Below are 27,959 nucleotides of genomic sequence, written 5' to 3'. Positions count from 1 at the left end.
GACAACATCAAGGATTACAGTGCTTATAACATGTTTTATTCAATTCACATAGAAAAGCATGCAGTATTAATGTAAAATGGTACAGTATTAATGTAAAATGTTCAGTGCACATTAGATAAACAAGTCATTAGCATACAAACCCATTTTTATGGTCTACGCAGGCATACTGAGCACATTTAGAATAACAACGCTTTTTGGGAACTAAATTAAAAATTGTGCTTAACTTCAAAAAAATACAAGCCACGTTTGCAGTGTTAAAGAAGCAATGTTTTCTAACTGAACTAGTGTAACCCTGAAAAGAAAAAGGCTGCTACCTTACACCTACTTAAAACAAGACTTCTGGTACAGTACAGTGCCATGAAACAATCTAAGCAGCAAGATTTCCTCTTGGAGGCAAGTTTTATGGCAAAACTGACATTGTTTTATAGCAATTTCATGAATCCATAGGATATATAGCCAGTAGCTGCCTTGCGCGCACAAAAAGTAATCTTCAGGAAAGGAAAATGTAACCTTTAAAGCAAGTTCTTACATAAATGACTGGTTTGACAAGATCACTTAAAATTGTCCTGCTCATGGGAGCCATTCACTGTGCTAGCAACTGGAAGATCATGAAACTTGAAAATTCAGAAAAAAAAAAAAAAAAACACGCCATAAAAATTCCAAGTAAACAAAATGTCCAGCCAAAGAAGAGAATCTGGAATGGTTCTTCCCATCTGGAATGGTTCTTTCCTAGGAAAGTTTGTAATGGGCAAGAGAATGTTCAGTTTTCACTCAGTCGGAAGAAAGCAGGATCAGACTCCATGGAAATCATTAAAAAAAGAAAGTTCACTTGGTAAATATTAAACATTTGCAGACTGATGACTTTAAGCCACATTTGATTTCCACACAGAATCAGTTTTTGGTAGTTTTTGATGGACTAGCACTGGAAATGCTGCTCTGAATTTTCCTCTTGGTCGACTGACTGACATTTTTATTTTTCTTTTCAGCAATAAAGGAAGGCACCCAAGGAGGATTAAGTGGATTGTGCAGGTCAGATGACATCTTTAAAAAGCATGATCCAAACTTTTGTTCTTCAAACAGCCTCTGTGAGTTACTGAATAGCAGGCTCTGGGAAAACTCTCTTTGAAATAAACAGTTTGGAGGTTTGATTTCACTAGCTACTACATTTTGGCCTGTAAATAGTGGAAAGTGGTCATTCACATCTAGTCTAGATGGGGATAGGATGGAAAACATGGCAGGTTTCCATCCAGTTCTGTCAACTGATAGATCTCTTGTTTCTGAGCACTTCATGCTCTGTTCTTCATTCATCCCTTCCAGTTTCTTCTCAGTTTCATCCAGAAGCTTAGAGGCCTCTGTTGACTTCGAAGAATTATCAAGATCAGAGGACTTAAAATTATAGCATGGACTCTTGCTATTGTCTGATTCAGACATCATCGAGTCCAACTCAGAAATTTTATCAAGGTAGGCAGCATCCATAGATGCCTCACTGGAGGTTCTTGTGCGATTCATTTCTGAAGAGCAGAGAGTATGTAACCTTTTAGGCAAGCATGAACTTGTTTTATCACTGGACTTTGCTGATGTTTCATCTGACTGACCAGCTGCTGAATTTTGCGCTGATTCATCAAAATCTAAGTTCTCCGTGAAACTAGTTGGGCAAGTGCCCCAAAAACCTGATTTTCCCACAGAAAAGCAATTTAGCTTCTTTCCACTGCTTGTGCTGTGTTCTTGAGAATCTTTGCTGCAGTCATCTGAAGTGTCACAAAACTCTTCAAATTTCAGCTTCCTCAAGAATGTTGACGTCTTCTCTGTGTTTTCTTTTCCATCAGGAGTGTTCAACTGAAGGCGACTAAGAGACAGAAAAGGAGTGCATGGTGCTGGAAGATCATAAAGTTCCTCATCCTTATACGGGGTACATTCCTCAATTTTATTCCACTGCTGCTCTAAGCAAGTATCCATACTTGTACTATTTTCATCCAGATGGACTCCCTGACATCCTGGAAATAATTCTTTCTTTGGGATACTCTGGGTGTTTGAACCTTTTGAACCATCCTGACTCAAAGAGCTTGAACATGTTCCACTATCTGCTAGCTGTTCAAGACTGTCAGGACTGTGACTGGTAGTCACAACTTTCTTCTCCTCAGCCTGGGTTTTCAAACATGTAGTATCTTCATTGCTTTCAGTTCCTTTAGCATCTGCAGAAAGTGCTTGCTCACTAACAGCACTTATGGTCCGAGTTCCTTCACCTGCACTTTTCAGCTGTAAAAGCTGACACTCCATTTCCTCTATATACTTATCACTTCTTTCCAGTGCCTTTTTTAGACGGTTCATTTCACGTTCGCTTTGTTCTACTTTGGACTGAAGCGCAGCTATGGTAAACCTACCAAACCTGCAAGAAAAAGAAGAAAAAAAAACATTAAGTGGGAAAAAGACATGGTGCTTTTCTGTTGTGTTTATTTGAAAACAAAAGCAACAGCTTCAGTTCTCATCTAATCGCAAAACCAAATAAATACATCAGACTATGTAATGTATCAGTTGCAGTGAATACCTGAGAAGCCAGAATTAAACTATTAGTGGTAGTAAGGTAATAACAAGCAGATTACCCTTCCAGGGGCTGGTTCCATCAATTCAACTCAAATATGCATGAAGAATTATCCCCTAAAACAATGGCAAAGATTTATGATAACATTTGAACAGTGGTCCACATCTTGAAATATTTACATTCAATCATTTTCCTGCAGTACAGCAGTGTTTTACAATACAATTCCTACACAATGTCACCTTGTCAAATACAAAACGCAGATATAAAATTCAGGAATTGCACTATTCCTTTGAGGTGGTTTAAATACTTATGCAGAACATTTCAATTACGTTCTTGTTAGATATACAGCTTCTCCTCAGCCATTGCATGGATGGTACTTCTGCTTTCGTCAGAGCTATTTTGTTTTTTTCTTGAAATTTTACAACTGGAACAATCTAATTTCTTCCTCAACTTCAGTATAAAAGAAGTGCCACTTGTCATTTGTTAAGACTGTGTGTTTGTGGGGCTCCCAGCTTGAGCACATTTTGAACTGCAAGGATACAGACCTATCTTTCCCCCCATCCTCCACCAGCTTTCAAGCCTGACCTTCCCCAGAGGGCAGGTGAAGTTTTCAGCTATATGCCCTGACAAATTCTAACCTGTCACTGACAGGTGGGCACCAGGGAATTTCAAGCTCCATCCAAGACTTTCAATTTACCGAAAGGTAAAACAATTAAAGTTCTGGTATTATTAGGAGGTGGAAAGGACCGACAGCCACCCTAAAACTCTGCCACACATAGTTTTATATCACAAGTAAATGACAATTTTGTATTTTGGCTTATCATTCACTTTCTGCCTTGTTGATCCATGTTAGAGCACAACTTTATATTCACTCTTCCAGCACAAAGACTGTTTCCACCTCATTTCTTTGTCTGTCTGCACCTCCTCTGGAATCATTCAGCCACAGGGAATTCCCACTCCATTTTCCCCACAAACTTCCTAATTCCACTTTCTTACCCCTTCATAAAACACTCTCACTGTAGCCTTTAGATCAACAACATACGAATCTGTGGCCCATGATTATGCTGGTGAAATACCCGTAAATCCTAGCATGCATTTTCATCAAGGAACTAAACTCAGTATTAAGCAGCAGGAGACTGTTCTGTGCTGACAACTGCAGGGCAGTCACACCAAAAGTGGGAGAAAGGAATAAGGGGCATCACAAGCCCTGAACGAGTTGGGCATGAGTTACCTGATCTATTGATGTATTTCACCATTCAGTTACTTCTGCATATTTAAAGGACTTAACAGTAGTAAAGACTGCATCACAGTCTACATAAATTCTTTCACAGAATTGCTACTAGACCACTTTTAAAATCAAAGCAGTCTAAATTCCACGTAGTTTTGATATTACTCAGTGCTGTGTAGATATAGAAGTGCGAGGTAGCAGTTCACTGTTTAGAATAAGAATGTTGACATGGTAAGAATTTTTCTGCCAAAGCAACTCACTTGGCAGAAATTCGTATCAAGGAACCTACCACAAATAAGCTCCAGCCAATTACCACTGTCTTCTCAAAAATGAAAGTAGCTCTTCTGCTCATGCTAGGTGTAACGAGTTTTCTGATTTAACTGTAGCAGTTTTTCCATTTCTGGTTTCATTCGAAGGGGAAATGGGAGAAAAATGGTACAAGACTTCCTCCCGCCTCCATATGAAACCAGATAAAAACAGTACCACAGAGAGTTCAGCAACGTTTTATTTATATTCTCAGGTGAAGAGGAGGTTACAATGAAATAAGCATCCTCACATGCAACACATTTTGCTTTATTTCCCCTTTCAGTAAAAAGAACTCAGATTTTGATTTAAAGCATTGAGATAGCCTCTACAGCATGGCAGAGTCCAAGCAACATCCAGAAGTATTTATTTCGCCTTTCTCTAACAGATTTTCTCATGCAGCCTTACAGAAATCAACTCTATATACTGCTTAATAAAGGATACAAAAATACATCATTAGTTTAAGAGCCAAGTGAGAGACAGGGAAAAATTATCATGCAGAATAAGCAGGATTTTCTGGGGTCTGCTGTAACACATACTTTGACATAAAAATTAAACATGTTTACACTTATATGCATACCTGGCAACTCCTTTTTAATGGAAGAATGGTGTAGTATGTTTATTTAATGCAAACAGCATTAGTGACAGCCTGAGATTTGCTTATGAAGAGGAAGCTCTGTACTCTCAAGTGCAACTTTTATAACAAGTGTCTTCAGGTTAAAAAAAATACAGTATGCTGTTCAAAGCCAAATAGCATCACTAATATGTTAATTGTTGTAGAGGGATGTGCTTGGGAATTTTAGTTTTAAGAAATGGAGCATCAGACATACTGAATACAAACCTCTGCAGTTAAACACCGAAGTAGTAGATGCCTTCTTGCTCCTGTTTAGAGACTTGAATTCATGTATTTCCCAAATTTTTCAAGGGCATGGATTTTTTTAAGAGCCACATTACAATGCACATATTTAAACCAACAACTCCAGACTAGTGGATGACAGAGGTATTCTAGTAACTGATTCAGCAGATTGGCCCACAGCTTAGAAGACATATTTTGCCTAAGGAAGCCAGAACCCTCCCCATCTCCTTAATCAAACCAATCTAAGCAATTTCCTCTTCTTTTCTCCTCAGATGTATACTGAGCTGTGCCATAGCCCAAGCTGTACCTTGGTGATGATAACAACATACAGAACAGTTACACGAAAATAAATGAAAATTTGGCCTGACACTTTTGATAAATTATCTTCCCCAAAAGTATCAGAATCATGTCACAGTTGGGAAAAAGGTAAGACATCCATCAGTAGAAGTTCAGGTATTCAACACACATGACAATGAGTCCTTTCCACTTTCTCCTGCATGGACCAAGCATTTTCAGTGCTGGGGCTTGTTTTTTAGTAGTATCTCTTAAAACAGTCCCTTCGTATCTCATTACATTTGTTTCAAGCACATCCTTTCGATAAAAAACTGAAAGACCAGAAAAGCTAACAGTCATTCAGAGTAAATAAAGACATTTCAGTAAGAATTTAGACCTTCCAAAATTGGCATCTAGTGATATTTTAGACAGCCAAAAGTCTTTGAAGTAACTGCTGGCCTCCAGTTATCTCTCTGAAGGACTGAGATTTTTCTATAGGTCCTGCATCACAACTGCCAGCCATGGACAGATGTACTGGAGCTGCTTAATGTCTGAAGTAACACTGGATGTCTAGATGACCACCTAAACCCTGTATTTCAGGACCTTTCCTCAGTCAGTCTTCCCCTAAAAGCATTTTAACTTAACTTGACACCATCAATAAGAAAGTTAGCAGTTTGCCCATCTACAGTGAACAAGAACTAACATAGTTAGAGTATTTGAGCAACTGCCCTTCATTATCTCAAAGCTGTTCCCTTTATTAAACTTGAATGCTCCTGAAGATATCAATTTAGGAACAGTTTGCAAACTTTAGTAGTCTCTCTCCTTACAAAAGATAGAATTTCTTCAGTTGTTTTTTCTCCCCATATCTATAAGTTCTGTGAATTGAACTCTAAAGTCTTATTTGCGCATATCAGTGACCATTGACCATTGCAGGCCTGTCCAGTTTAGCCCTTAACTATGGAAGGCCAACTGCAGCAACATCTTGACAACATCCCAGGTTATATGCAATCTCCTTAAAGCAGTGTGTAATATTTATACAGGCGAGTTAGAAACAAGCAAACAGTTACAGCAAGCAAACACTAGGAAAAGAGAGAGACCTCAAGTATCTTTTTCTATTTCAGATCTTAAACTAGAAAAATGCATCAACAATAGAATTTGGTTCAACTGAACAAAAAGCCCTGGGTATCGTCCACTATTGCTTTCATTTTGCAGGAAAGACTGGCTCACAGAAGAAGGTAGGCAACATCTCCTTTAAGGAAGCATGAGAAACACTTGCTATAACTTATTTCCTAAGCTTATAGAGGAACAAGTTCTTTGAAAACAGCCACTCCTCCGGGACAGCCAGCTTGCTGGGAGATTGAGAAAGTAGCCCAGCTTTCTATTCAAGAAGACAGCTGCACCCTGGATGCAGATTACTAGAAGCCTATTGGTAGGCTCAGTTACATACGAGCTGAATTGAATAGCCTGGCATGAGTGGAAATATTTGAACTGAATAAAAAGTAAACATTAAACAAAATGATCTAAGAAGTCAAAAGCCTTAGATTTCAGCGAGCAGATACCCAAAGTCACAAACCTAGACAAGATAAACAATAAATCTGGGTAAGAGTTAAAAAAAAAAAAAAATCAACCAAAATAGAACAAAACAAAACAAAAAAAAAACCCAGCAGATAATGCAACAATTTTCAGCACGTTTTCCATACTGGGATTTTAACTGGCAGAAGAAATTAAATATTTAGGAAAAAGAATCCTAGGAAGCCTAAGAGTCTGATACAAGCTAATTTGAATCTAACCATTCATAAAATGCACTGTACCCTGGAGCAGATGGACTTGCTGGTTATTTTCCTTCAGGTAAAAAGCAAACATTCCTTTGCCAAAAATGCTTTTAGATTCCACTGTGCTTTGCCAATTGACCTAACAGTCTTCTATTTTAAGTAGAGTTGGAAGTAGCAGGGCTTCATCATCCTCCAAACTTAAGTTTTAGTTTTCATATTCTGTACCACTTTATACCAGAAAAACAAGTGACAAAAAATCCTTGGGAGAAAGAACAAGTAAAGAGCAAGCAAGCAACCACCAAACAGTCTGACTTGCCTGAGAAGTGGGTGACCAACAGAGGTCTCTGATAAGAATCAGATCAAGAAACTTAGCTCTATTGCTTTTCAGGTTTATATTCCAGCTATGAAATGGTTTGGCGAAAGTCTCTGCACCTTCCCATCTGTTTTGTTCAAAAATTAAATTCTGGGTCTGAGAATTTATTAGCAAAAGTATTTCAGAAACAGAAAACAAAATAAAACAAAAAACCAAACTGAATCAACAAACATACTCCAAAATTTTGTAAAAATATGCCATTGCTGCATTTTTCAGTAGGTTGTAATGGATACGATCAAAGAAAAAACAACTCAAGATTAAGATAAAAGGAACGATCTCTGCTGATCACTGAAGAAGGCTAACTATTTTTCTTGTGATGTCAGATGTAGAGCTTATGTTAAAAAGGGATCATTCATTTGCTATCAGTGTTTCCTGTGCTATAAAGCAAAGCCTATTCAAATGATTTTAGTTGCAATATTTAGCTTCGGCATTATTAAGCTGTATTGTATCTGGGTCAAGGGGACTGAATAATGACAGATCCTTTCCCAAACAATTCGATTCAAATTTTAGTTAGTTAGTTAGCTAGCGGATTCATGCTTAAACAACATCTAGCAATGTAAAGCTCACTATGAAATACTACGAACAAAAGAACGGTCATGACATTAAACTGTAATTATCCAATTTAGTAGATGTTTTCAATTGCACTAGAGTACAATTCAGGAACTTTTCCCAAAACCTACACCTGAATACTTCTGAATAATAAAGTACACCAAAACCTACTGCATTAGCAAAACAGCGTACCTGCACAAAAACAGTTTAATTACAGTGATGTTGTTGGGTTCTTGAGTTAATGCTTTAAATTCTGATTTCATAAGCAAGGTAAGTTATTGCAATTGCTGCTCAGCATGTAAAGCTTAGTTTAAAGACCTCAATATTGGGTATCAAAGTTTGCCCTTAGGTCTGGTCTCAATATTGACAACACTAATGACCACAAGGATCAAAGAGAGCTCACTTATAAAATCTGCTAGCAACACAAAGATAGTAGAGACTTCCTGTCATGGGACTGGAATTCAAAGCAATTACTTAAAGTTTGACATAAACATCAAAACATCCACCTGAGGAAAGCCAGTAAGTGGGTCAAGTTCCACACTCTGCAGAAAAAATACAACATGAGGTAGCACCGTAACTTTTTCAGTAGCTTTTTAGCAGAACCAGTACTAGCCATTCATGCTAGAAGAGTCAGATGAAATGAAGCAATAAAAGCAGTACTGCAAGATAAAAAATGTTGTATCAAGACAAGAGTTCTGCTCTACTCAGTGCTACTGAGGCCTCATCTAGAGTCTTGTATCCAGCTCTAAGCTTCTGATAACCATAGACAATAGAGAGTAGAGCAACATCATCTAAATCAGATACTCACTTTTCCTCCTAAGTCACACACCTAGAAGAGCTGGATGGATTCAGTCTAGAGAATAAGGACTGAATAGCTATAGACAGGGCACATCAAAAATATTACATTCAATGTTCTGTAGGACTTCTTCCAGCTCAATTTCTCTCCTTGAATATACTTAAATACTTGTAGTAAACCACCTAAGTCAAAATGAAACCAAAGTTGAAGATAACGGAAGTAGGGTACAGACTTGAAACTGTCTACACTTTTTAAAGTATTTGAACTGTTCCCGAGTCAGTTTAAGTCTGATTCCAACTTCCATGCTTAGTATGGGCAGAAGATCACTCCTAAAATACAGGAAGGATGTATTTGTTATGGAGGCTAAAGAGTTCTAACAGAGACATGAACAGGCAAATCCAGCTGGCATCTGGGTTGCTAAAAGAGGCCTGCTCTGTCCAGTTTCTAGTAACATTTGGCTATTATCTGTGCTTGCAAAGAGGAAAATCATCAGCTATTCTTTTAGGATGCATGGACAAAAGCTGGTAAAGTAACCAATCTGCAACAGTCTTTCTTCCTCCCTTGATATCTCATCTCTCTGACAAGTAGGATGGTAAAACATGAACAAGTTAGAAGAACAGAAATGCTTTCCCCTGGGGAGTTTACCTGACCTTAGTGAATCAGAATAAGGGTACATGATCTGGTCTCTTCTAACTCGTCTTTTCTAGGATTTCTTTAATTGCATCTGTTTTCAAGTTTGCCATCTCACCAACTTCCTCCCAAATCTTACAGGAGAAAGGTATTTCTTGCCATTAAATCCCTTTTCATTGCCAAGACCTTTAACAGTGCTCTATCTCCTTTATTAGTGGACACGAGAGTAAAGTGTACTTTTATACATTTACAGCAAAAGGATCATGCATCTGCTTTCTTGGGGCCTTGAACAACTAATAGCTTAGCAAGGAAGCTCTCTATAAAGGAATAATTTCATCTTCCAGCAAGTTAGTTGTGAGCTAGAACAAAATCCAGAGAGCTCTTCTCTGGCATTACTTAGGTCCCCCTAGCTCCCTTTCCCAAAAGCACTACATAAACCTCTGACTAATGCTGCTATTAGCTTTCAAAGACGCAACCTTAAAAAATATGATTGCTTTGTTTCATAAAGTACTTTCAAGGAGACAGACTTCAGCACACATCTGTAATTGGTATGAAACAGTTTCTGCTGTTTGAGGTCATCATTGATGTTTAACTGCTTAGGAGTATCAAGCAGACATCAGCTCTGGGAATGATGTCCTTATGCTGCAGAAGCCTGATTCTATGCACCTTGCTCAGAGAAAGGTTGTCAGGAACACTCCTTGAATGAGCAGCCTAAGTTCATACAACAAATTTTGAAGGCAACAATAAGAAGAAAAAAAACCCAAACCAACCAAATACAAACAAACAGAATCTTGGCTCACAGTAACATACCTACTTTGACAGAAAGATGCCAGATTTAAATGAAATTTCTTAGTAACAAAAAATAAGTTAACTGTAGGATTCAAGTAATAAATCCAGTTCTCCGGTATGAGACAGATAAAACAGAACAACAGCATTTGTGGTCAGCACATATTCCTTTACTGTAGACTTGCTGCTATTCTGTAAGTTGCATTTGTCACCCAAGTCTATGAGGATGAAAACTCCGAAGTCTACCTTGTGACACATACGTAACGCTATGTACACCATCGCAGTTTTAGGTTCAAGTCCTACAACAGTTAAAGAGTCTATAAATAAAATACAGCAGCTTTTAAAAAATTCACATACTTTTGAGGTGATCTACTATCAACTTCAGCTTTTAGTCGCAAATTCTCTCTTAAAAGGCTATTGTTCTCCATGCTCAGTTTCTTATTTGCCTAAGGAAAAGAAAAGGAAAATAATAAGTATACAATAAAACAGAAATGACTTCTAATATTTATAGGACAAGCTGTTTCTGCTTTTTTTAAAGAGACAGAACTAGAAATGTGAAAGCAGGAAACAGCCTTCAGACAGGGACACCACTTAAAAATCATCATGGGAAATGGCTTGCAAAACTGAATAGCGAACAGACATTTTTAATTTATATTCCCAAAATACACTGCAAGTGTCCTATCTAGGGAAATAAACACAGCTATGTTAGTTAGTACAGAAAGTCATTAAGGAGATGTACTAATGGCAATTCCATGTTTTTTTTCCACATGACTAAATACGTTAAGTACATTAACATTACAATGTGCAGGTATCAGCAAAACTTATGTCTAACAGCTTCCTCCATCCCAAATTAGATTAAGATTACTTTGGGTTGTTTTTTTCTTTTTTTTTTGGCTTCTTGTTTTTAAAGTAGTTATCTTATGGATGTAAATCCATTATGACAAGCTATTTGCAGTCTTTCTTTACTTTCTTCCAAGACCTTATGATTAAGACTCCTGATTCACAACTCTTCTCACTCCTTGAATTGAGGTCAATTCCTTCTTCTCAGTTCAGCAGACGCTCTTGTTAACAAGGTACTTCATATAAAGAGAAGCTTTCCTGCTGCCGTGTTTCAGAACAATGAATGCCACCATCCTAACAAGCAGAAAGAACTCTTTGTACTTAATAGCCTACTCAATCTCTGCATGTAGAGAACTGCACCAATCCAGGACTTGTAATTCATGGCCCCATTTAGAGAATGCTTCCACTGAATACTTGAAGTACAATCTCAAGTTAGACCTGAAGTAGGAGCTAAGAAAATAGGCTCATGAATGAAATGTCCTTCATTGGAAGCATCAAACAGCGCAAGAGAGACAAAAAACTCTAAACGCTTGTACAAATATTCCCAGAAACCTTCTCAGGTAAGGCTAAGGTAGTGCGGGATGCTGGGGCAGGAATGGAGGGGAAATAACTAAACAAAACTCAAAAAAAAATCCTACAATATTCAGAGAGGAAAAAAAAAAAACACAGAGATTTCTTGTATAGAAGGAATAGGAAGGGTGAGCCCAGAGCTTTGGTATTAGTGTGTCAATCACTCTACTGTGTATCAAAAAAATAAGAAAATAAAAAGTTATCCCAAAGATAACACTAAGAATCCAGAAGCATCAAACCATTTTGTAACATGGCCAAGATGTTTCTCTCTTTGCAGAGACAGAGTTCTCTCACCCGCACAGCCAAATAGAAGGTGAACAACTTGCATGGAGTTGCTATACAAGGATCCAGCTGGTACATGGCAAGGTAGAACTCAATCTCCCTAGTCTCCTTCTTCTAGAGGGTGCTCTAACCTCCAAGCCTGTAATCTGCAAGGCATATCCCCACGCAGTAGCATCTAGATTTATGATTTCACATAACCTCGTCATAAGTGAGTGGGCTTCATCTAATATTTCTATCACAGTGTTGGTATCAGTCCTTTCAGATTTGCTATGAATCTCTTCAAAGTTACAACGCCTACTCTGAGAGTCTCTGTCCTAGGTCACTGAAGGATAATGCTGACACATTTCCGCCCTCAGTCTGGTTTAGGGAATGACAGCACCAGTATGTTCAGAGGGACCATGTCTCACTTGAAAAGAGATGCACGTTTGAAGCTCCTGTGTCAGGTACTGTAGAGAACAAGGCAGATTCTGGCTCCACACTGATTTTATGTGGGAAAGAGGTCTCTGCTGTTCAGACTGGGCTAGGTCAGTGCACTCTTATTTCACAAGTCAAATGAGGTCTAAAAAAAAGCCAAGTGATTTTAGGTATGTGCAGAATTGAGCAGCTGGTCTACATGAAACAGACCGAAAGAAAGCATCTGCATCAGAGGTTTGGACTTGGTCCTTAAAACCCATCTAAGCCACTATTTGTATCTAACCCTTAACCAAAATCAGAAATTCCATAAAAACCTTTCATTGCTAAGGCTGAAGTTATGTTGGAGGAAAAAAACAAACCAAAACAAACCATCCTTCTCTCCCCCAGCTATATTCTAATTTTATCTTATCTATGTAAAAGAGTTAAAAACCTCTGTCACCACAGAAAAAGAGACATTACATTTTAATGCTAAGGAAGAAAAATAGAGAACTCTTTGCAGGCAATACCCTTTAGCCAATTAGAAATTACTCCGAAGCTTCTGAAGTATCCTCTCAGAAGGCCAGCTGTGTCTCTGCCTGTAACGCTGAAGTCCAAGCCTAGCAAAACTACTGAAAAAGCTCAACTTGGAAACTCGACTTACTTTTTGGTCACACTTTTAGTGTTTAATATGCAAAGATTTTATTTGGTCTAGTCAGGACCAGAATTTCCTTTAGATTACAAAGATACAAATCTAGAAGTGTTCCATTAACACTGACAACTAACATAACAATGACAGAACGGCATAATGTGCACCTTTGAGTTTGAAGTAGAGGGAAAGTGTGAACATTACTAATCCTAAGAAAAGAAAAAAACTGATCCTGAACATAAAACTTCAGTTTTGCATGAAAAAGCTGCAGGCTTCCAGTGAAGGATGCTCTGATTATAAAATGCTGAAGCTGGTCTATTTTCGATCAACAGGTCAAGTTACTCTGTCTCAGCAAATTGCACCAAAAATATTGGCTAGCAAGGAGGGCAATAGTGCAAAATCTGCCTAAGCCAACTGTACTGTGTTTGGCCATTGAATGTTGTAAAATAGATATATTATATAGATTATTGCAAGCCTGAAAAATCTGGCCATCAATACTGGTGACAAGCGCTACTATAATCCAATTACCCAGTCATAGAGTGACAGGGGAGTTGAGGAAGAGCCACATGTAAGGCTCACTAAAACAAGCAATAGTATCTGACACTTGCAAATGCTGTATGGAAATACTATGATACATCAACAGCCACTGGAATTCAATTTTTTCCCTGTTTTTTCCTGGATCTATGAAGTATCCAGAGGTCATGCCAGCTCTCACCCCTTCAACTAACGCGAAAACTGTACTTCAAGATGGATTAAGAAATTTATTTTTTTACCTCCTTTAACTTTTCTACATTATCTATTACTTTTTCACATATATCGTTGGCAGCTTTCAGCTTTTTGCTCCATTCTTCTGGGGTTTCTGGGCCACTGGTACTTGCTTCATCTGCTGATTGGCTAGTTTCTTCATTTTGGCAACACAAAGCTGGTACTGTAGGATCCAGAAGAGATTTCAGTTGTGTCTGTAAATTGAGATTTCTGTCTTTCAGTTCTTCCACTTCTTTTTGCAGGGATTCTATTTCATCCTAAAGGTGTCAGAAATTCACAGGAATTAAAATAATGTGTGAGATTAATGAAATAATGCTGGCAAGTTTCCACAGCACTAAAGAACCATTGGTTCTTTGGCAAGCCCAGATGCATGCCTTCACTCATGAAACTAAGTACGCTTATGTATAGTGCTCCAGGCATGATTTTAATCAATTTGCACACTCAGACATAGGGAAGGTTTTAGTGAAGGGAATCCCTTGACTATATAAAGGACCCTGAATGAACTGGTGGGCAGTCCAAAAGCTTCAAAGCATTCAGCAACATTAATCTATTATTAGGGTGCTCTGTGGGAGGATTTCCTGTACAAAGAGTTCTTGAGGTCGTCCTCTGCTGACTCATTTGCTGTTATTTGAGAACAAGATGAGAGAGCCACTCTGAAACATTACATGTTCAGATGCTGAAAGTCTCAAGGTTTAAAATGGACAGAACACTGCCTGGAAGAGCCTGCTCCAGCTGCACAGGAGCAGAAATATTTAAGGAAAGACTGAAAAACAAAGAACAAAGCTATTAGCTGTATCAATGTGGAGCCATAAAGAAGCAAAAGCCTACTATTAAAGGGATAAAAAGTATCTAATTTATTCTGAATTTATCCTGAAAATGTCTTCTTTACTCTTTTCCAAATTAATACTTCCATTGCTCACGTTAAGATTACTAATGGAGGCTGTGTTATGGCATTTACATAGATTCAATACATATTTGCACAAATAATCAACCTTTACCACCCTTTCCCCCCAGAAAATAACAACAACAACAACAACAAAAAACCAATAAACAAATCCCAAATAAACAATTAAAAAAAACTCACAACCATTTTAAAATAGATTCTCTTTTCTTTTGGAAGAGATTTATGTTATTCTACGCCCATTCGTGTGATTTTGGAGTTGACTTAAAAGAAACAAAGGAAACTCCCTTCTTGTGACTCCTCCATGAAAGAAGCTAAGCTCCAGGTCAACTTGTCATAAAGACTTCCCCTGCATTAAGGATACATACGGTGTCCGTTTCCTTTCTTTCATTCTCCTTGCTATAAGACAAGTTTCCCTGAAAAATGTGCGACGTCTTCACACTGCCGCTACTAAGGAAACAATAACTGAGAAGATAAACTAAACATATTCCTTACATATATACATATATATATATACTCCTTATATGCCTTTTAACCTTGTTCCTAGAATATTATTCCAGTCAGAGAGTAGAAAAACTTCCGAACATTCACCCACTCTCACAAAACACAATAAAGCAGCGATAATGAAGTTAGCCTACACCAGAATATCCCAGGAGCGTTTATACTTCAAAAAGAAGTTTAGACTCCAGAGGCAACAGGGAATCATTCAGAGAATGTTTGTACCCAACATTCAATATGCATAGAGGAAATGCATACTATCATGAGGTTGAATTTCCACAGCCTCTGGCTGTATTGGGCTACCTCTAGCTTAAAAAGAACATTGCTGTAACACTGCAGGTTCTATCCAGCCAACAGCAAACGCTCTCCTCTAGCCTCAGCTAGAAAGTGCAGTTTTAATGCATCTGAGTGCCACGTAGATTCAGTATATAGCATTGCTCAAATTAAAAATACCAGGACTCAAAGCAGGAAGACAAAGCATACAGTAATTTAACAGTTGCGGTTCATCTGGAAGGTCGCAACACTCCTGTGTGCTTACCTCATATTCTTTGTGGAGCAATTCAAGCCTCGTTTTACGTAGGTGCTTTCTAACTGTTGGACTAAATGTAGGATCACTTTCACTTGTTCCTCCTAAAGCAGCACAGAAGAAAAAAAGCCACTATTATTATTACTAGCAATCCACCTCGCAGCGTTTTTCGTATTATCAGCTACAAATATAGCTAATATTGAACCAATCTACTACCATGGGAAACTACAACCTTACATTTTCATAACAGCTTAGATGGAATCTATTAGTGATGTTTAGAAGACAAAATCCTGTCTCACAGCAGGAAGACAACATTTGAATTTTTTCAACTTTGTATTACCCTTGACAGATTCATGCCTTATTTAAGACCACACTGTTAAAACAAATGTAAGGGAGGGTATTGTGGTTTAACCAGAAGGCATCTTAAGCACCACACACCGGTGCTTGTTTACTTCTCCCACTGGGATGGAGAATCCGAAAAAAAGGTAAAACTCGTAGTTTGAGATAAAGACTTTAATATGACAGAAGAGGAAGGGATAATAATAACATTGATAAAAGAACAAAGAAAGCAAACAATGCACAATGCAATTGCTCACCACCTCCTGACTGATGCCCAGCCACACCCTGAACAGGGTTCCCCCTGTTCCAGTGCAGCCTGGATCAGCCCATGACAAATGGCAGGGCTGCATTTCCACCCCAGGGGCAGTAATTGCAGGCGTACTGGATGCCCCTCCAAGCAAAAGCAAACTGGGGCTTGCACTCTGCTGTCAAAGAGACTGAGAAAAACACATTGGTGATATCAGTTGTGGCATACCACTTGGCTGCGTTTGACTCCAGTTCATACGGTAGTTCTAGCATGTCTGGCACATCAGCACTCAGTGGTGGCATGATGTCACTCAGGCCACGATAATCCACCGTCAGCCTCCACACTCCACTGGACTTCTGCAATGGCCATATGGGACTACTGAAGGGTGAGTGAGTCTGGCTTATGACTGCTTGGCTCTCCTGTTGATGAATCAGCTGATGAATGGGAATCTTGGAGTAGTCTTTCTTAAAGTGCTGACAGGAGTCTCTTCCAGAGGCTGAGGGTTTGTTCCCCTTTTCCAATTGTTTTGTCAACGTCCCCTTCCTTAGAGAAGCATCCCAGATGCCTGGCTTTGCAACCCACTATATCTAGACTCCTGGCCCCACTATCCCAGCCTCCGAGCAGACAGGTGACTATGTGCTCACCTTGATAACAGCTGAATTCTTTTCACATAACTCACGTAGAGATAGGCATTGGGTGGTTCTTATCTCATTTATAACCTCTGCCTTTTCCTCCTCCTGTTCTTATGATGGCTCTGCTTCACAGTAGCCTGTCTTATCCGCTTCCTCCTCCTTCCTCTTCTTCATAGGAGCTTCTTTCCTTACTAAATGAGCTGAGCTGACTTTAGCATCCACTGTTTTGCCTTGTCTACAGGCACAACTGATACCTACACGGGTCAGTTTTCCAGTTCAGCTGCATGACCTGTTGCAGGGGTTAGAGCAGTGTTAAGTGCAGTGTGGTAAGCATAGACTCAGCCCCTGTATGTTGCATGATTTGTGTCTCTTTGGAATTGCCAGAGCGACAGCACACCTTCTTCAAACATTTTACCCATTTTTAAGGATCCTGCATTTGTTCATGGAAGAAGTTCCAAAACACTGGGGGTGCTCACCATTCCAGGTGCCTGCCCGTACGCTCACAACCAGGAACGTGGTTATTCATATTCAGCCCAGGAACAGATCCCTGGGACATATTTGTAAATAGTTGTTTAACCTTAAACAAGACCTGGAACACAATCAGGAGACAAAGCGATAGGAACATATTGGTGTGAACATTCCAAAGATATTCAAGATTCTCAAGATCTACTTTACTTGCCTGGAAGAGAAGGAAAAAGAGAGGGGTGAAGGAACAGAGGAAAGTGTCCCTCTTACCTCCACTACAGATTGGCTCCCCGAAGAGTAAAGAGTGTTAATTGTTAATAATTTCTGATGGCTCCTGAAATATGGAAATGACAGCAGTGCTGACTACAAAACCCAGATTAGTCTCACAACTGGCAATTTTATCAGAGCACAGACCAGTATTATACAGTACAGCAAAATAATAACTTTAATATACAGCAAGTAAGGTGCTACACAACAGAACTTGAAGATTAGGAAAATCAATATTATGACAAATTTGTGTTTACATGCTCCAGTCAGATCAGTCGTTATTTCAACCCTTTGAGCCCCATGCTGGGCACCAAAAGGTCTGTTGTAGTTTAACCCAGCAGGCAGCTCAGCACCATGCAGCTGTTTACTCACTCTCCAACTCTCAGTGGGATGGGAGAGAGAATGAGGAAAAAAAAAAGAAACCTGTGGATTGAACTAAAGACCATTATACAGGACAGAAAAGGAAGAGAAAATAATAACAGCAGTAACAAATATATAATAAGAATATATAAATGATGCACAACACAACTGCTCACCATCCACCAACTGATGTCCAGCCAGTTCCCAGAGGCAACCCCCGCCTGGGGCAACCCTAGTTTTATTGTTCAGTATGGTGTCATATGGTATGGGATATCCCTTTGGCCAGTTTAGGTCAGCTGTTCTGGCTTGGTTACCTCTCAGCTCCCTGTGCACTCCCAGCTTGTCACACTTGAGGCAGCATAAGAAGCTGAAAAGTCTTTGATTTAGTATTAGTACTACTCAGCAACAACTAACACATTGGTATGTTATCAATATCATTCTCTTCCTAAATCAACAACCCTGCACTACATCAGCTCCTAGGAAGAAAGTGAACCGTATCATGGCCAAAAACAACACAGAAAGGAAAAAAGTACACAATAAAAACCAACACACATACATTTATTTAGCATATGACAGCATATTTTTGTAAAGGCTGTTCAGATATATATATATATTTCTATTAGAAATAAATAACAGTCTTGGTATTTTATGTCAAGTCAAGATTCCAGTATTTCTCAGCCCTGAGGAAGTTCATATCCTCACTCAAGTTTCGTAGCTTTGTCTCTCTTAAGCACCGTCAACACTTTCTTAAAAATAAAGCAAAAAAGACATGGTAAACAAAACCACAAAAACAACCAAGAGTTAAAAAGAACACATACTCTTTCAAGATTGTGGATTTAAGTACACAAATTCTCGGCTACATGCTACCCTGTTAGGTCAACACATAGGTAAGATATTTGAAGTTAGATTCATTTTATCCAGTTAAAATCATTGTCCAACCCGCAGTTACAAAAGAAAAAATAATTGCAGTGGTGGGGTGCTTTCTGTCTTTGAATAATCAAGTCATTATTATACACAGTCTTTGGAATTTTTATCTTATTATGCATGCTTCCAGTCAGATCGTGCTTTGATGGAAAAAATACCCAGACATCTTCGGACCTGAAAGAATCTCCTCCAGCAGTAAACACTAAAAAGTTATTTCAAAGCCTCAAGTTGTCCTTACCTATAATTTCTTTGCAAGGATTTTCAGGTGTGATGGGAATCCTGCAAGCTGGGCACTGATTATTATTCTTCAACCAGACTTCAATACAAATGGAACAGAAGACATGGTTGTTGACACAGATAACTGGGTGACGGACCTTTGAGCATCAACAAGGAAAAGGAGAAGAGGAGGAAAAGACAAAAAAAAAAAAAAAAAAGAACAAAAAAACAACACAACAGAAAGATGCTATGAATACTTAAAAATACTTTCAGATAATAGAATATAAAAATATACTACCCCAATCTCTCAAAGCAAGTCTAGACTTCAAGAGGAAAGTGACACTGCTGTTTCTGACTAGGAGTGGTCTCCTGACTTACAGCACCAAATTTCCCTATTATTGGTGGTACTACAGCTAGAACTGCCTTTGCAAAATCAGAGATCCTCAATTCTGTGTGCTCATTAATACAGTATGAAAGCCATCTCCAAGAAGGGAAGCCAACCACACCCACAAAATGAGATCACAGTCCTACACAGAGGGAGACTAAAACACGTACATTCACTCATTTCCAAAAGAAAGGAAATGAGAGAGAGCTCCTAGCAACAACCAAGACTTTGCCTTGAGAGCTATCACTGAAATGATCATTACAAATTATATCTAGCCTGTATAGAACCAGCTTTATGGAAATACACTTCTAAAAATGATATGGGCCAAAAATACAGACCAGAAATACAAACCAACAATCATTCAAGAAACATATTGCTACCCATCGTTAGAACAGAATGGGACAGCTTGAAGATCAGACATAGTTCCTGTCAAGAAACATCCCCCCTCCCTGTCAAAACAACAGAGTAAACAAACTTTTGCATTATTATTGCATGTTATTTGGGGCCAGATGGGATCCATCTGAGGTGCAGAGGGAGCTAGCTGAGGTGATTGCTAAGCTGCTTTCCACTATCTCTCAGCAGTCCTGGTCAAGCAGGGAAGTTCCAGATGACCGGAGGCTTTCGAATATGACATCTGTCATTAGAAGACTCATAAGCAGAATCTGGGGAACTACAGGCCTGTCAGCCTGACCTAGGCATCAGGAAAAGTTATGAAACAGATCATCTTGAGTGTGATCAGACAGCAGGTGAGGGACAACCAGGAGGAGATTGGGCCCAGCCAGCAAGGGTTCACGAACGGTAGTTTCTACTCTACCAACCTCACCTACTTCTATGACCAGGTGACGTACCAGGTGGATGAGGGAAAGGCTGTTGATGTGGTCTACCTAGACTCCATTAAAGCCTTCAACACTGTCTTTCATAGTATTCCCCTAGAGAAGCTGGCAGCCTATGGTTTGGACAGGTATACTCTCTGTTGGGTAAAAAAATCTGCCTGGATGTCTAGGCCCAGAGAGAAGAAGTGAATGGAGTTAAATCCAACTAGTGACCAGTCATGAGTGATGTTCCTCAGGGGTCGATATTGGGACCTATCCTATTTCATAGAATCATAGAATGGCCTGGGTTGAATTTAATACCTTTATTGATGATTTGGATGCAGGAAATTGAGTGCACCCTCAGCAAACATGCAAGTGACACCAAGCTCAGGGGATGTGTTCATCTGCCTGAGGGTAGGAAAGCCTACAGAGGAACCCAGACAGGTTGGATTGGTGGGCTGAGGCCAATGGGATGAATTCAACAATATGAAGTGTCAGGTCCTGAACTACAAGCTTGGGGTGGAGTGGCTGAAAAGCTGCATAGTGGAAAAGGATCTGAGGGTGTCGGTTGAAACTCACCTGAACATGAGCCATCAGTGTGCTCAGGTGGCCAAGAAAGCCAACATCACCCTAGCCTGTATCAGAAATATTGTGACCAGCAGGACCTGGGAGGTGGTCAAACCCCTGTACTCAGCTCTGGTAAGGCTGTGCCTCAAGTACCGTGTTCAGTTTGGGGCCCCTCACTACCAGAAAAACATCGAGACAGTTGTTTTTCTGTAAACAGTCAGAGACCTGCTACTCCAACTGGACTGCCACAAGTCCATGGGACCAGATGAGATTCACCTGAGAGTGCTGAGGGAACTGGCAGAGGTGATAGCCGAGCCGCTTTCCATCATCTATCAGCGCTCCTTGTTGACGGGTGAGGTCCCAGAAGACTGGAGGCTTGCCAATGTGACTCTCATCTACAAGAAGGGCTGCAGGGAGGATCCGGGGGGAACTACAGGCCTGTTAGCCTGACCTCGGTGCCGGGGAAGATTATGGAGCAGATTGTCTTGAGGGAGATCACGCGGCACGTGCAGGTCAACCAGGGGATCAGGCCTAGCCAGCATGGGTTCACGAAGGGCAGGTCCTGCTTGACCAACCTGATCGCCTTCTATGATCTAGTGACCCATCTGGTGGATGAGGGAAAGGCTGTTGATGTGGTCTACCTAGACTTCAGCAAAGCCTTTGACACTGTCTCGCACAGTATTCTCCTCCAGAAGCTGGCAGATCGTGGCTTGGACAGATACATTCTTCGCTAGGTAAGGAACTGGCTGGAGGGCCGGGCCCAGAGAGTAGTAGTGAATGGAGTTAAATCCAGCTGGCGACCGGTCACGAGTGGTGTTCCCCAGGGGTCGGTGCTGGGGCCTGTCCTCTTTAATATCTTTATTGATGACCTGGATGAGGGTATTGAGTGCACCCTCAGTAAGTTTGCAGATGACACCAAGCTAGCTGGAAGTGTTGACCTGCCTGAGGGTAACGAGACCTTACAGAGGGATCTGGATAGGTTGGATAGCTGGGCTGAAGCCAATGGGATGGGATTCAACAAGACCAAATGCCGGGTCCTGCACTTTGGCCGCAATAACCCCAGGCAACGCTACAGGCTTGGGGCAGAGTGGCTGGAAGACTGTGTAGAGGAAATGGACCTGGGGGTGTTGACTGACGCTAGACTGAACATGAGCCAGCAATGTGCCCAGGTGGCCAAGAAGGCCAATGGCATCCTGGCTTGTATCAGAAATAGCGTGGCCAGCAGGAACAGGGAAATAATTATTCCCCTGTACTCAGCACTGGTGAGGCCGCACCTCGAGTACTGTGTACAGTTTTGGGCCCCTCACTGTAAGAAAGACATCGAGGCCCTGGAGCGTGTCCAGAGGAGGGCAACAAAGCTGGTAAGGGGTCTGGAGCACAGGCCTTATGAAGAGCGGCTGAAGGAGCTGGGGTTGTTCAGTCTAGAGAAGAGGAGGCTCAGGGGAGACCTTATTGCTCTCTATAACTACCTGAAGGGAGGTTGTGGTGAGCTGGGGGTCAGCCTCTTCTCCCGGGTGACTAGTGATAGAACGAGAGGGAATGGCTTCAAGCTGCGTCAGGGAAGGTTCAGGCTGGACGTTAGGAAATACTACTTCTCTGAAAGGGTGGTCAAGCACTGGAATGGGCTGCCCAGAGAGGTAGTGGAGTCACCGAGCCTGGTGGTGTTTAAAGAGCGTTTGGATGTTGTGTTGAGGGACATGGTTTAGCGAGAACCATTGATGAAGGGCAGATGGTTGGACTAAATGATCCTGTGGGTCTTTTCCAACCTTGGCGATTCTATGATTCTATGAGACACTGGAGCATATCCAGAGAAGGGCAATAAAGCTGGTAAAGGGTCTGCAGCACAGGTCTTATGAGGTACAGCCGACAGAACTGAGATTGTTTAGTCTGGAGGAGATTCGGGGGATGCCTTATCACTCTCTACAGCTACCTGAAAAGAGGCTGTGGAGAGGTGGGGGTCAGCCTCTTCTCCCATGTAACTAGCAATAGGATGAAGGGGAATGGCCTCAAGCTACACCAGAGGAGGTTCAGATTGGATATTAAAAATAATTTACTCTCCAAAAGAGTAGTTAAGCACTGGAACAGATTGCCTAGGGAAGTGGCGGTGTCACCATCATGGGAGGTATTTAAGGAAAGGGTAGATGTAGAACTCAGAGACATGGTTCAGTAGGCAGTATTGGTGGTAAGTGAACAGTTGGACTAAATCTTAAAGGTCTTTTCCAACCTTAATGATTCTGTGATTAACTACAAACCCAGTTTGAAAATAAGTATGGGACAGAGAGACTAACTATGATACAGAAGAAAATGATTTTTCCTTATACACATGCTTTACTGAGGTATGTGTTACAGTAATATAAACTCTCAAATCTCATAAGACTTGACATTCATATCCATATTAAGGTTCTGTAAAAGAAATATTTGCTATTACTTCATCACTATCTTTGCCCAGTAAGCATCTTCTGATACACAGAGGTAGCAGCACCTACTGCTTCCATCTGCTGCACTGCTCCTTTTAAGCACTTAGAAGCCGAAGCTCAGGAGAATTCTTTCAGTTGCAAAGGAAGTCCTCATCAGCCTCAAGGTTTTCCTCATTCATTCTATTAGTAAAGTTGTCCAGCTAAGATGGAGAAACAAAATGTTGGCAGTGAAAATCAAGTAAGTGGAAAGCAGAGCTAATAACCACTTTGGAAAACAGGTAAGAAATGTCCTTAAGTAATCATACGTACACAATCAGCGTTGCACAAGCTATAAACCAAGTGTTTTGCCACTCATATACAACAGAGCCAAATTAAGAGTCACATCTGTCAGCTCCTTCTCCAATTTGCTTTCTATGCCCCTAACACATTATAGGATTACTAGTAGTTTCAAAACTTCTGATATGACTGCCTAGGAGCCTCAGGACTGTCTATACACAAGCAGAAAGTCAAGTTACTGAAGGTGTGAATAGAGAGACTAAATGATTTCTGCAAGCATCTGCACATTTTCACCTCTAATTAAGGAGGCTTTTTTTGTGATTAATGCAAGCATTAGCATAGCAATGCTTTGTAAACATTTAAATATTTCAATACTATAGATACATAAAAAATACACTCTTGTTATTTACTGCTTTCTTTACCAGAAAAAGAGCTTTCTGCAGCTTTCCACCAGCAGCTGGAAGAAAAAAAACAATTTTTTTTCTGGTTGCTCTTCTTTTTCATCCAGAAGCAGCCATTATACGAGCATAGTTACACAAATGGCTCTGATACGCAGAAGAATAACACAGTATTCCAAACAGAAGAACACATTTCAAGAGTGTAGGTCTTCACCCAGGGGAGCAAGAAACCCTCAGTTACCCCAAACCTGACATGGATGTATTCTGCTTGCAAGTGAATGTTGACTCGACAACTGTAAGTCACAATTATTACTCTCTAGAGGACAGTGCTCCTGATTTATACGTTTACACTTTTCATTTCAGGGCTGAGGTTTATACTTGCGTTAGCTCAGAACTGGCACAAAGCAATCCATGCAACAGCAGAAGGAGCTGCTGTTGAAGTGTCATCTGGAAACACAAAGGCTGGGGGTGCCACTTCCTTTCAACGAAGTCTCTGAGCCTGTGACAAGCCCAGGGGTGGGGGATCACAAGATATGTTACTAAAAAGCATTTTACTTGAATTAAAGCACAGTTTCAGTTCCTTAATTGACTGCAGTGACTGGAAAGGCTACAGCTTATTTGCAAAGGCTTGAGTAGCTAAGGAGAATTTGAGTATCATCCTATTTTTCCCTCCTACACAACATGATTCTTCCATGGATCACAATCAAATCCCGTATACATTTACACCACACTGAAGGCTCTTCTGGACCTTCAAGCAGTATGAACTGAGGAGCAGGCATATGGAAAACAAGCACACTGATATCAGAGAATGAACCCCTGGACATCCTCAGAGATTTCAGTGCACACAGAAGCTCATGCCTGAGCCCAAGCAAATCATTGCTGAAATCAATCTGACGAGATCTTCAGTCAATCTGCGACAAGTACGCCTGAAGGCCTCTTGCAGCTTTAGATCTGCTCGCCAATTATGAATATAAGAAGTTAGCCCAGACTACCTTAAAAGAACACTGATTACAAAAGAGCAGTTAACTCGTTATGTTTATTCACCCATCTTGCAGATATACTTGGCATTAAAAAAATCCACTAATATTCTCACCCCGCAAAGAACTATGCTTCCTTAAATACAACATGTGGATGACAATACTGAAGGATTTTCTACTTAACATCTCTTTCTATCCCCTTACCACTATACATAGTGAAATCCCTGTTTTGCCACCAATCCCCTACAAGTTTTGCAGATAGCCACAAGTACATTCTGACTGCAGGGTGGGCTTTACATCGCATTTGAAGCCCATGTTACAAAATACCAAAGTACAAGAACCTGTCAACTGCCAGCACCGCCTTCTGCTCTACTCTACTCTTTAAGACAGTACGATGTTCCTCTTATTTGTGCTAAATAGCCCTTTAATCCCCTCTAAAAATACTCTTGAAAATAGTTTTTTTTCTGATGCTTTTCTGTGATGATTCAAGCCGGAGACTATGATTTGTACTGAAAGAAAAAGGACAGCCACAGCAGACAACTTTGGCAATACCTAATGCATCTGATAAAGGAAGCATACAAAAGTCTTCAATATACGTCATCACTGGATTCACTTACATAATTTTAATGCGTTATCGCAAGATATGAAGAAAGAAAAGCATGGAAATCTCTTCCTAAGCTATCTCAATTCCTGGCCAATTCCAGAAGTGATGAGGAAGAATGAAACAATGGCTTGAAATGAGCAGGCACACTTATAGCAGAATATCAATGAATCATAGAAAGGCCACCAGGCTGCCAAGAACCACCTCCAGCCTGGCCTTAAATGTCTCCAGGGATGGGGCATCCACGTTTAGATTATGCTGGAAATCACTGCAATTGGACTTAAAATCCTTTTCAAGGAGCATCCACTCTGCATTACATATACAGCAAACTTATGTTCTCCTCCCTTTGTATTAAAAACACAAAAGGAGAGATAAGAGAACTGCATTTCTGCCTTGCTTGGCCTTCAATGAAAAGCCAAGAAATGAGTATGTGGTTGACAGAAGCAGCACTGTTGAGGTAGGATAGCTGAATAAAGGGAGGTGTCCAGCTACTGCCACTACCAGTGCCATACCTACTGCATGCACCAAACGCACCTCTTCTTTGGTTACTGGGCAGGCAGAACAGGCCTCAGAGGTATACCCATGTGGGGCAGGAAGAAAGCGGGTGGCAAATACCACAGTACAAACATAAGGGTTATTTCTTCACTTGTGATTGCTGATGTGTTTTAAGAGGTTTGCTTTGGGATGCAAGGAAACATGAATGAAATGGGGATAGAGAAAGGGGCGCGCAAAGCAGCTAGTGATGGCAGCTGGCTCTGGGGGCTTTCAGAGCCAAACACACCCAAGAGCTCTCTGCCTAAGAGAGATGAGAATGTGACGAAGACCCTCTCTCAACCCAGAAAATCACAACGTTTACTCCAAAAGCTGTAATTCTGCTGAACGCTTTCACCGTGCCAGGTTCTACACCTCTTCTTTGTTCCACCTGGCCTCACACCGCCCTCAGACACATACCTGCCATGCATCCTAAGCTGCTCCACCTCCCACAGCTATCAGAAGACAAAACCTCAAAATCTCCACTCCGAAAGCACTACGCCCGCAGTCCGAGTTTCGAGTGTGTGTGTGCGAAGGAAGGGGGAGGAGGGGTGACGGCGTTTTGGGGCCCGCGGCCCTCACGGCTTCCAGGGGCGTCCCGCGGGGTTCCCCCCACCCACACGGTGCCAGCAGCCCCTCGGCAACGATCCCTCCCACCCCCAGACGGGATCGCCCCTCTGTTCGCAGAGGGCACGGCGGGACCTCCGAGCAGGCGCGGGCCGGCCGCCTTCCTCCCCCCACCCCAGCAGCGCGCGGGCGGAGAGGGCCGGGCAGCGGCCGCCACGGGGCCGTTACCTTCCCCAGGCAGATGTGGCAGGTGATGGGCAGCGTGAGGGACAGCGTGACGCTCGGGCCGTGCTGCGCCATCGCCGCGCCGCCTGCACGGAAGTCACGGAAGAGCGAGCGAGCGAGCGGGCGGGCGGGAGACAGCGCGCCGGCGGCCCCGCTACGGCAAGCCGACGAGGCCAAGTGCCGCCCGGCGCTGGGGAGGGGGAGCAGAGCGCGGCGCGCGCGCTTTTGAAGTGCTCCCCTGGGGGGCGGGCGGGAGCAGCGGGAAGCCTCAACGCCGTCCTGACGGCTGCCCTCATGGCGCCCCCCGGCTCCCCGCGGCCGTACCCCGGGGCAGAGCCTCACCTCGTCGGCTCTCGCTGTGCCACGTGGAGGAGGTGGCCTGGGAGTTGTGTTAGGTGGAGGAAGGTTGCAGGAGGGCAGTTTGGGCCCCAGTCTGCCGTTCCTTCCTCTGTTTGCGTTGTGCCACGCTGACTGTTGGCTGTTTTTAACGTTTAATTCCCCTCGGCCTTCCTCTGCGTTTTTTCCAATTTCTCTTTTTCTCTTCAAAAACATCACAAATGAGACTGCGATGTGGATTAAATGGGAGATGTCGGCTGATGACATGCTGAACGTGAGCCAGCAGTGTGCCCAGGTGGCCAAGAAGACCGATGGCATTGTGATTTTGTGTCAGAAATAGTGTGACCAGCAGGAACAGGGAAGCAATCGTCCCTGTGTACTCATCCCTGGTGACCAAGGAGGTTTGAATCATGGAATCATCTAGGTTGGAAAAGACCTGGCAGAGTGTCGTGTCCAACTGTCAGCCTGACCTACTGAGTCCTATCATTAAACCATGTCCCTTAATGCTAAGTCCACAGTGTGGAGATTAAGGCTGGACATTAGGAAAAACTTCTCGAAAAGAGTGGTCAGGCTCAGGAATGGGCTGTCCAGGGAAGTGGTGGAGTCATCAGTCCTGGAGGCGGTCAAGAAACATGCAGATGTTGTACTGAGGGACATGGTTTAGTGGGAAATACTGGTGATAGGTGGATGGTCGGACTGGATGATCTTGGAGGTCTTTTCCAACTTCGTTGATTCTATGATTCTATGTGGACCCCTTGTGTCCAGGTCCTTCACCAGCATTACGGCTCTTCTCTCCAAGTGTTTGAGCAACGCAATATCCTTCTTGTACTGAGGGGCCCAAAACTGAACACACTACTTGAGATGCAGCCTTACCAGATCTGAGACAGTTGC

At 41.5% G+C, this 27,959-nt stretch overlaps 1 protein-coding gene across 6 annotated transcripts; it reads right to left on the bottom strand.

Moving 5' to 3' along the window:
• Positions 1–14: 14 nt before the first annotated feature.
• On the bottom strand, positions 15–27,401 carry RNF219 (ring finger protein 219). Of its 6 annotated transcripts, XM_015277350.4 has the most exons (7): positions 26,361–26,831; positions 18,999–19,134; positions 16,341–17,333; positions 15,539–15,630; positions 13,610–13,858; positions 10,463–10,551; positions 15–2,386 (listed from the first exon to the last, which is right to left on the bottom strand). In XM_015277350.4, exons 3-7 carry the CDS (start codon positions 16,366–16,368, stop codon positions 892–894), a joined length of 1,953 nt encoding a protein of 650 aa, XP_015132836.2. In that variant the 5' UTR covers positions 16,369–17,333; positions 18,999–19,134; positions 26,361–26,831; the 3' UTR covers positions 15–891. The 6 variants fall into 6 exon arrangements, with proteins under 6 accessions (XP_015132836.2, XP_040507515.1, XP_040507536.1 ...); XM_040651581.1 differs by lacking the exons at positions 16,341–17,333; positions 26,361–26,831 and adding an exon at positions 27,075–27,401; XM_040651602.2 differs by adding an exon at positions 14,871–14,952 and having other exon boundaries at positions 15,539–19,134.
• Between the last annotated feature and the right edge of the window lie 558 nt (positions 27,402–27,959).

Source organism: Gallus gallus, chromosome 1 (assembly GCF_016699485.2).
Source record: "Gallus gallus isolate bGalGal1 chromosome 1, bGalGal1.mat.broiler.GRCg7b, whole genome shotgun sequence".
NCBI lineage: Eukaryota > Metazoa > Chordata > Aves > Galliformes > Phasianidae > Gallus > Gallus gallus.
Note: the sequence above shows the minus strand (reverse complement) of the source record. Positions and strands in the feature narration are given on the sequence as shown.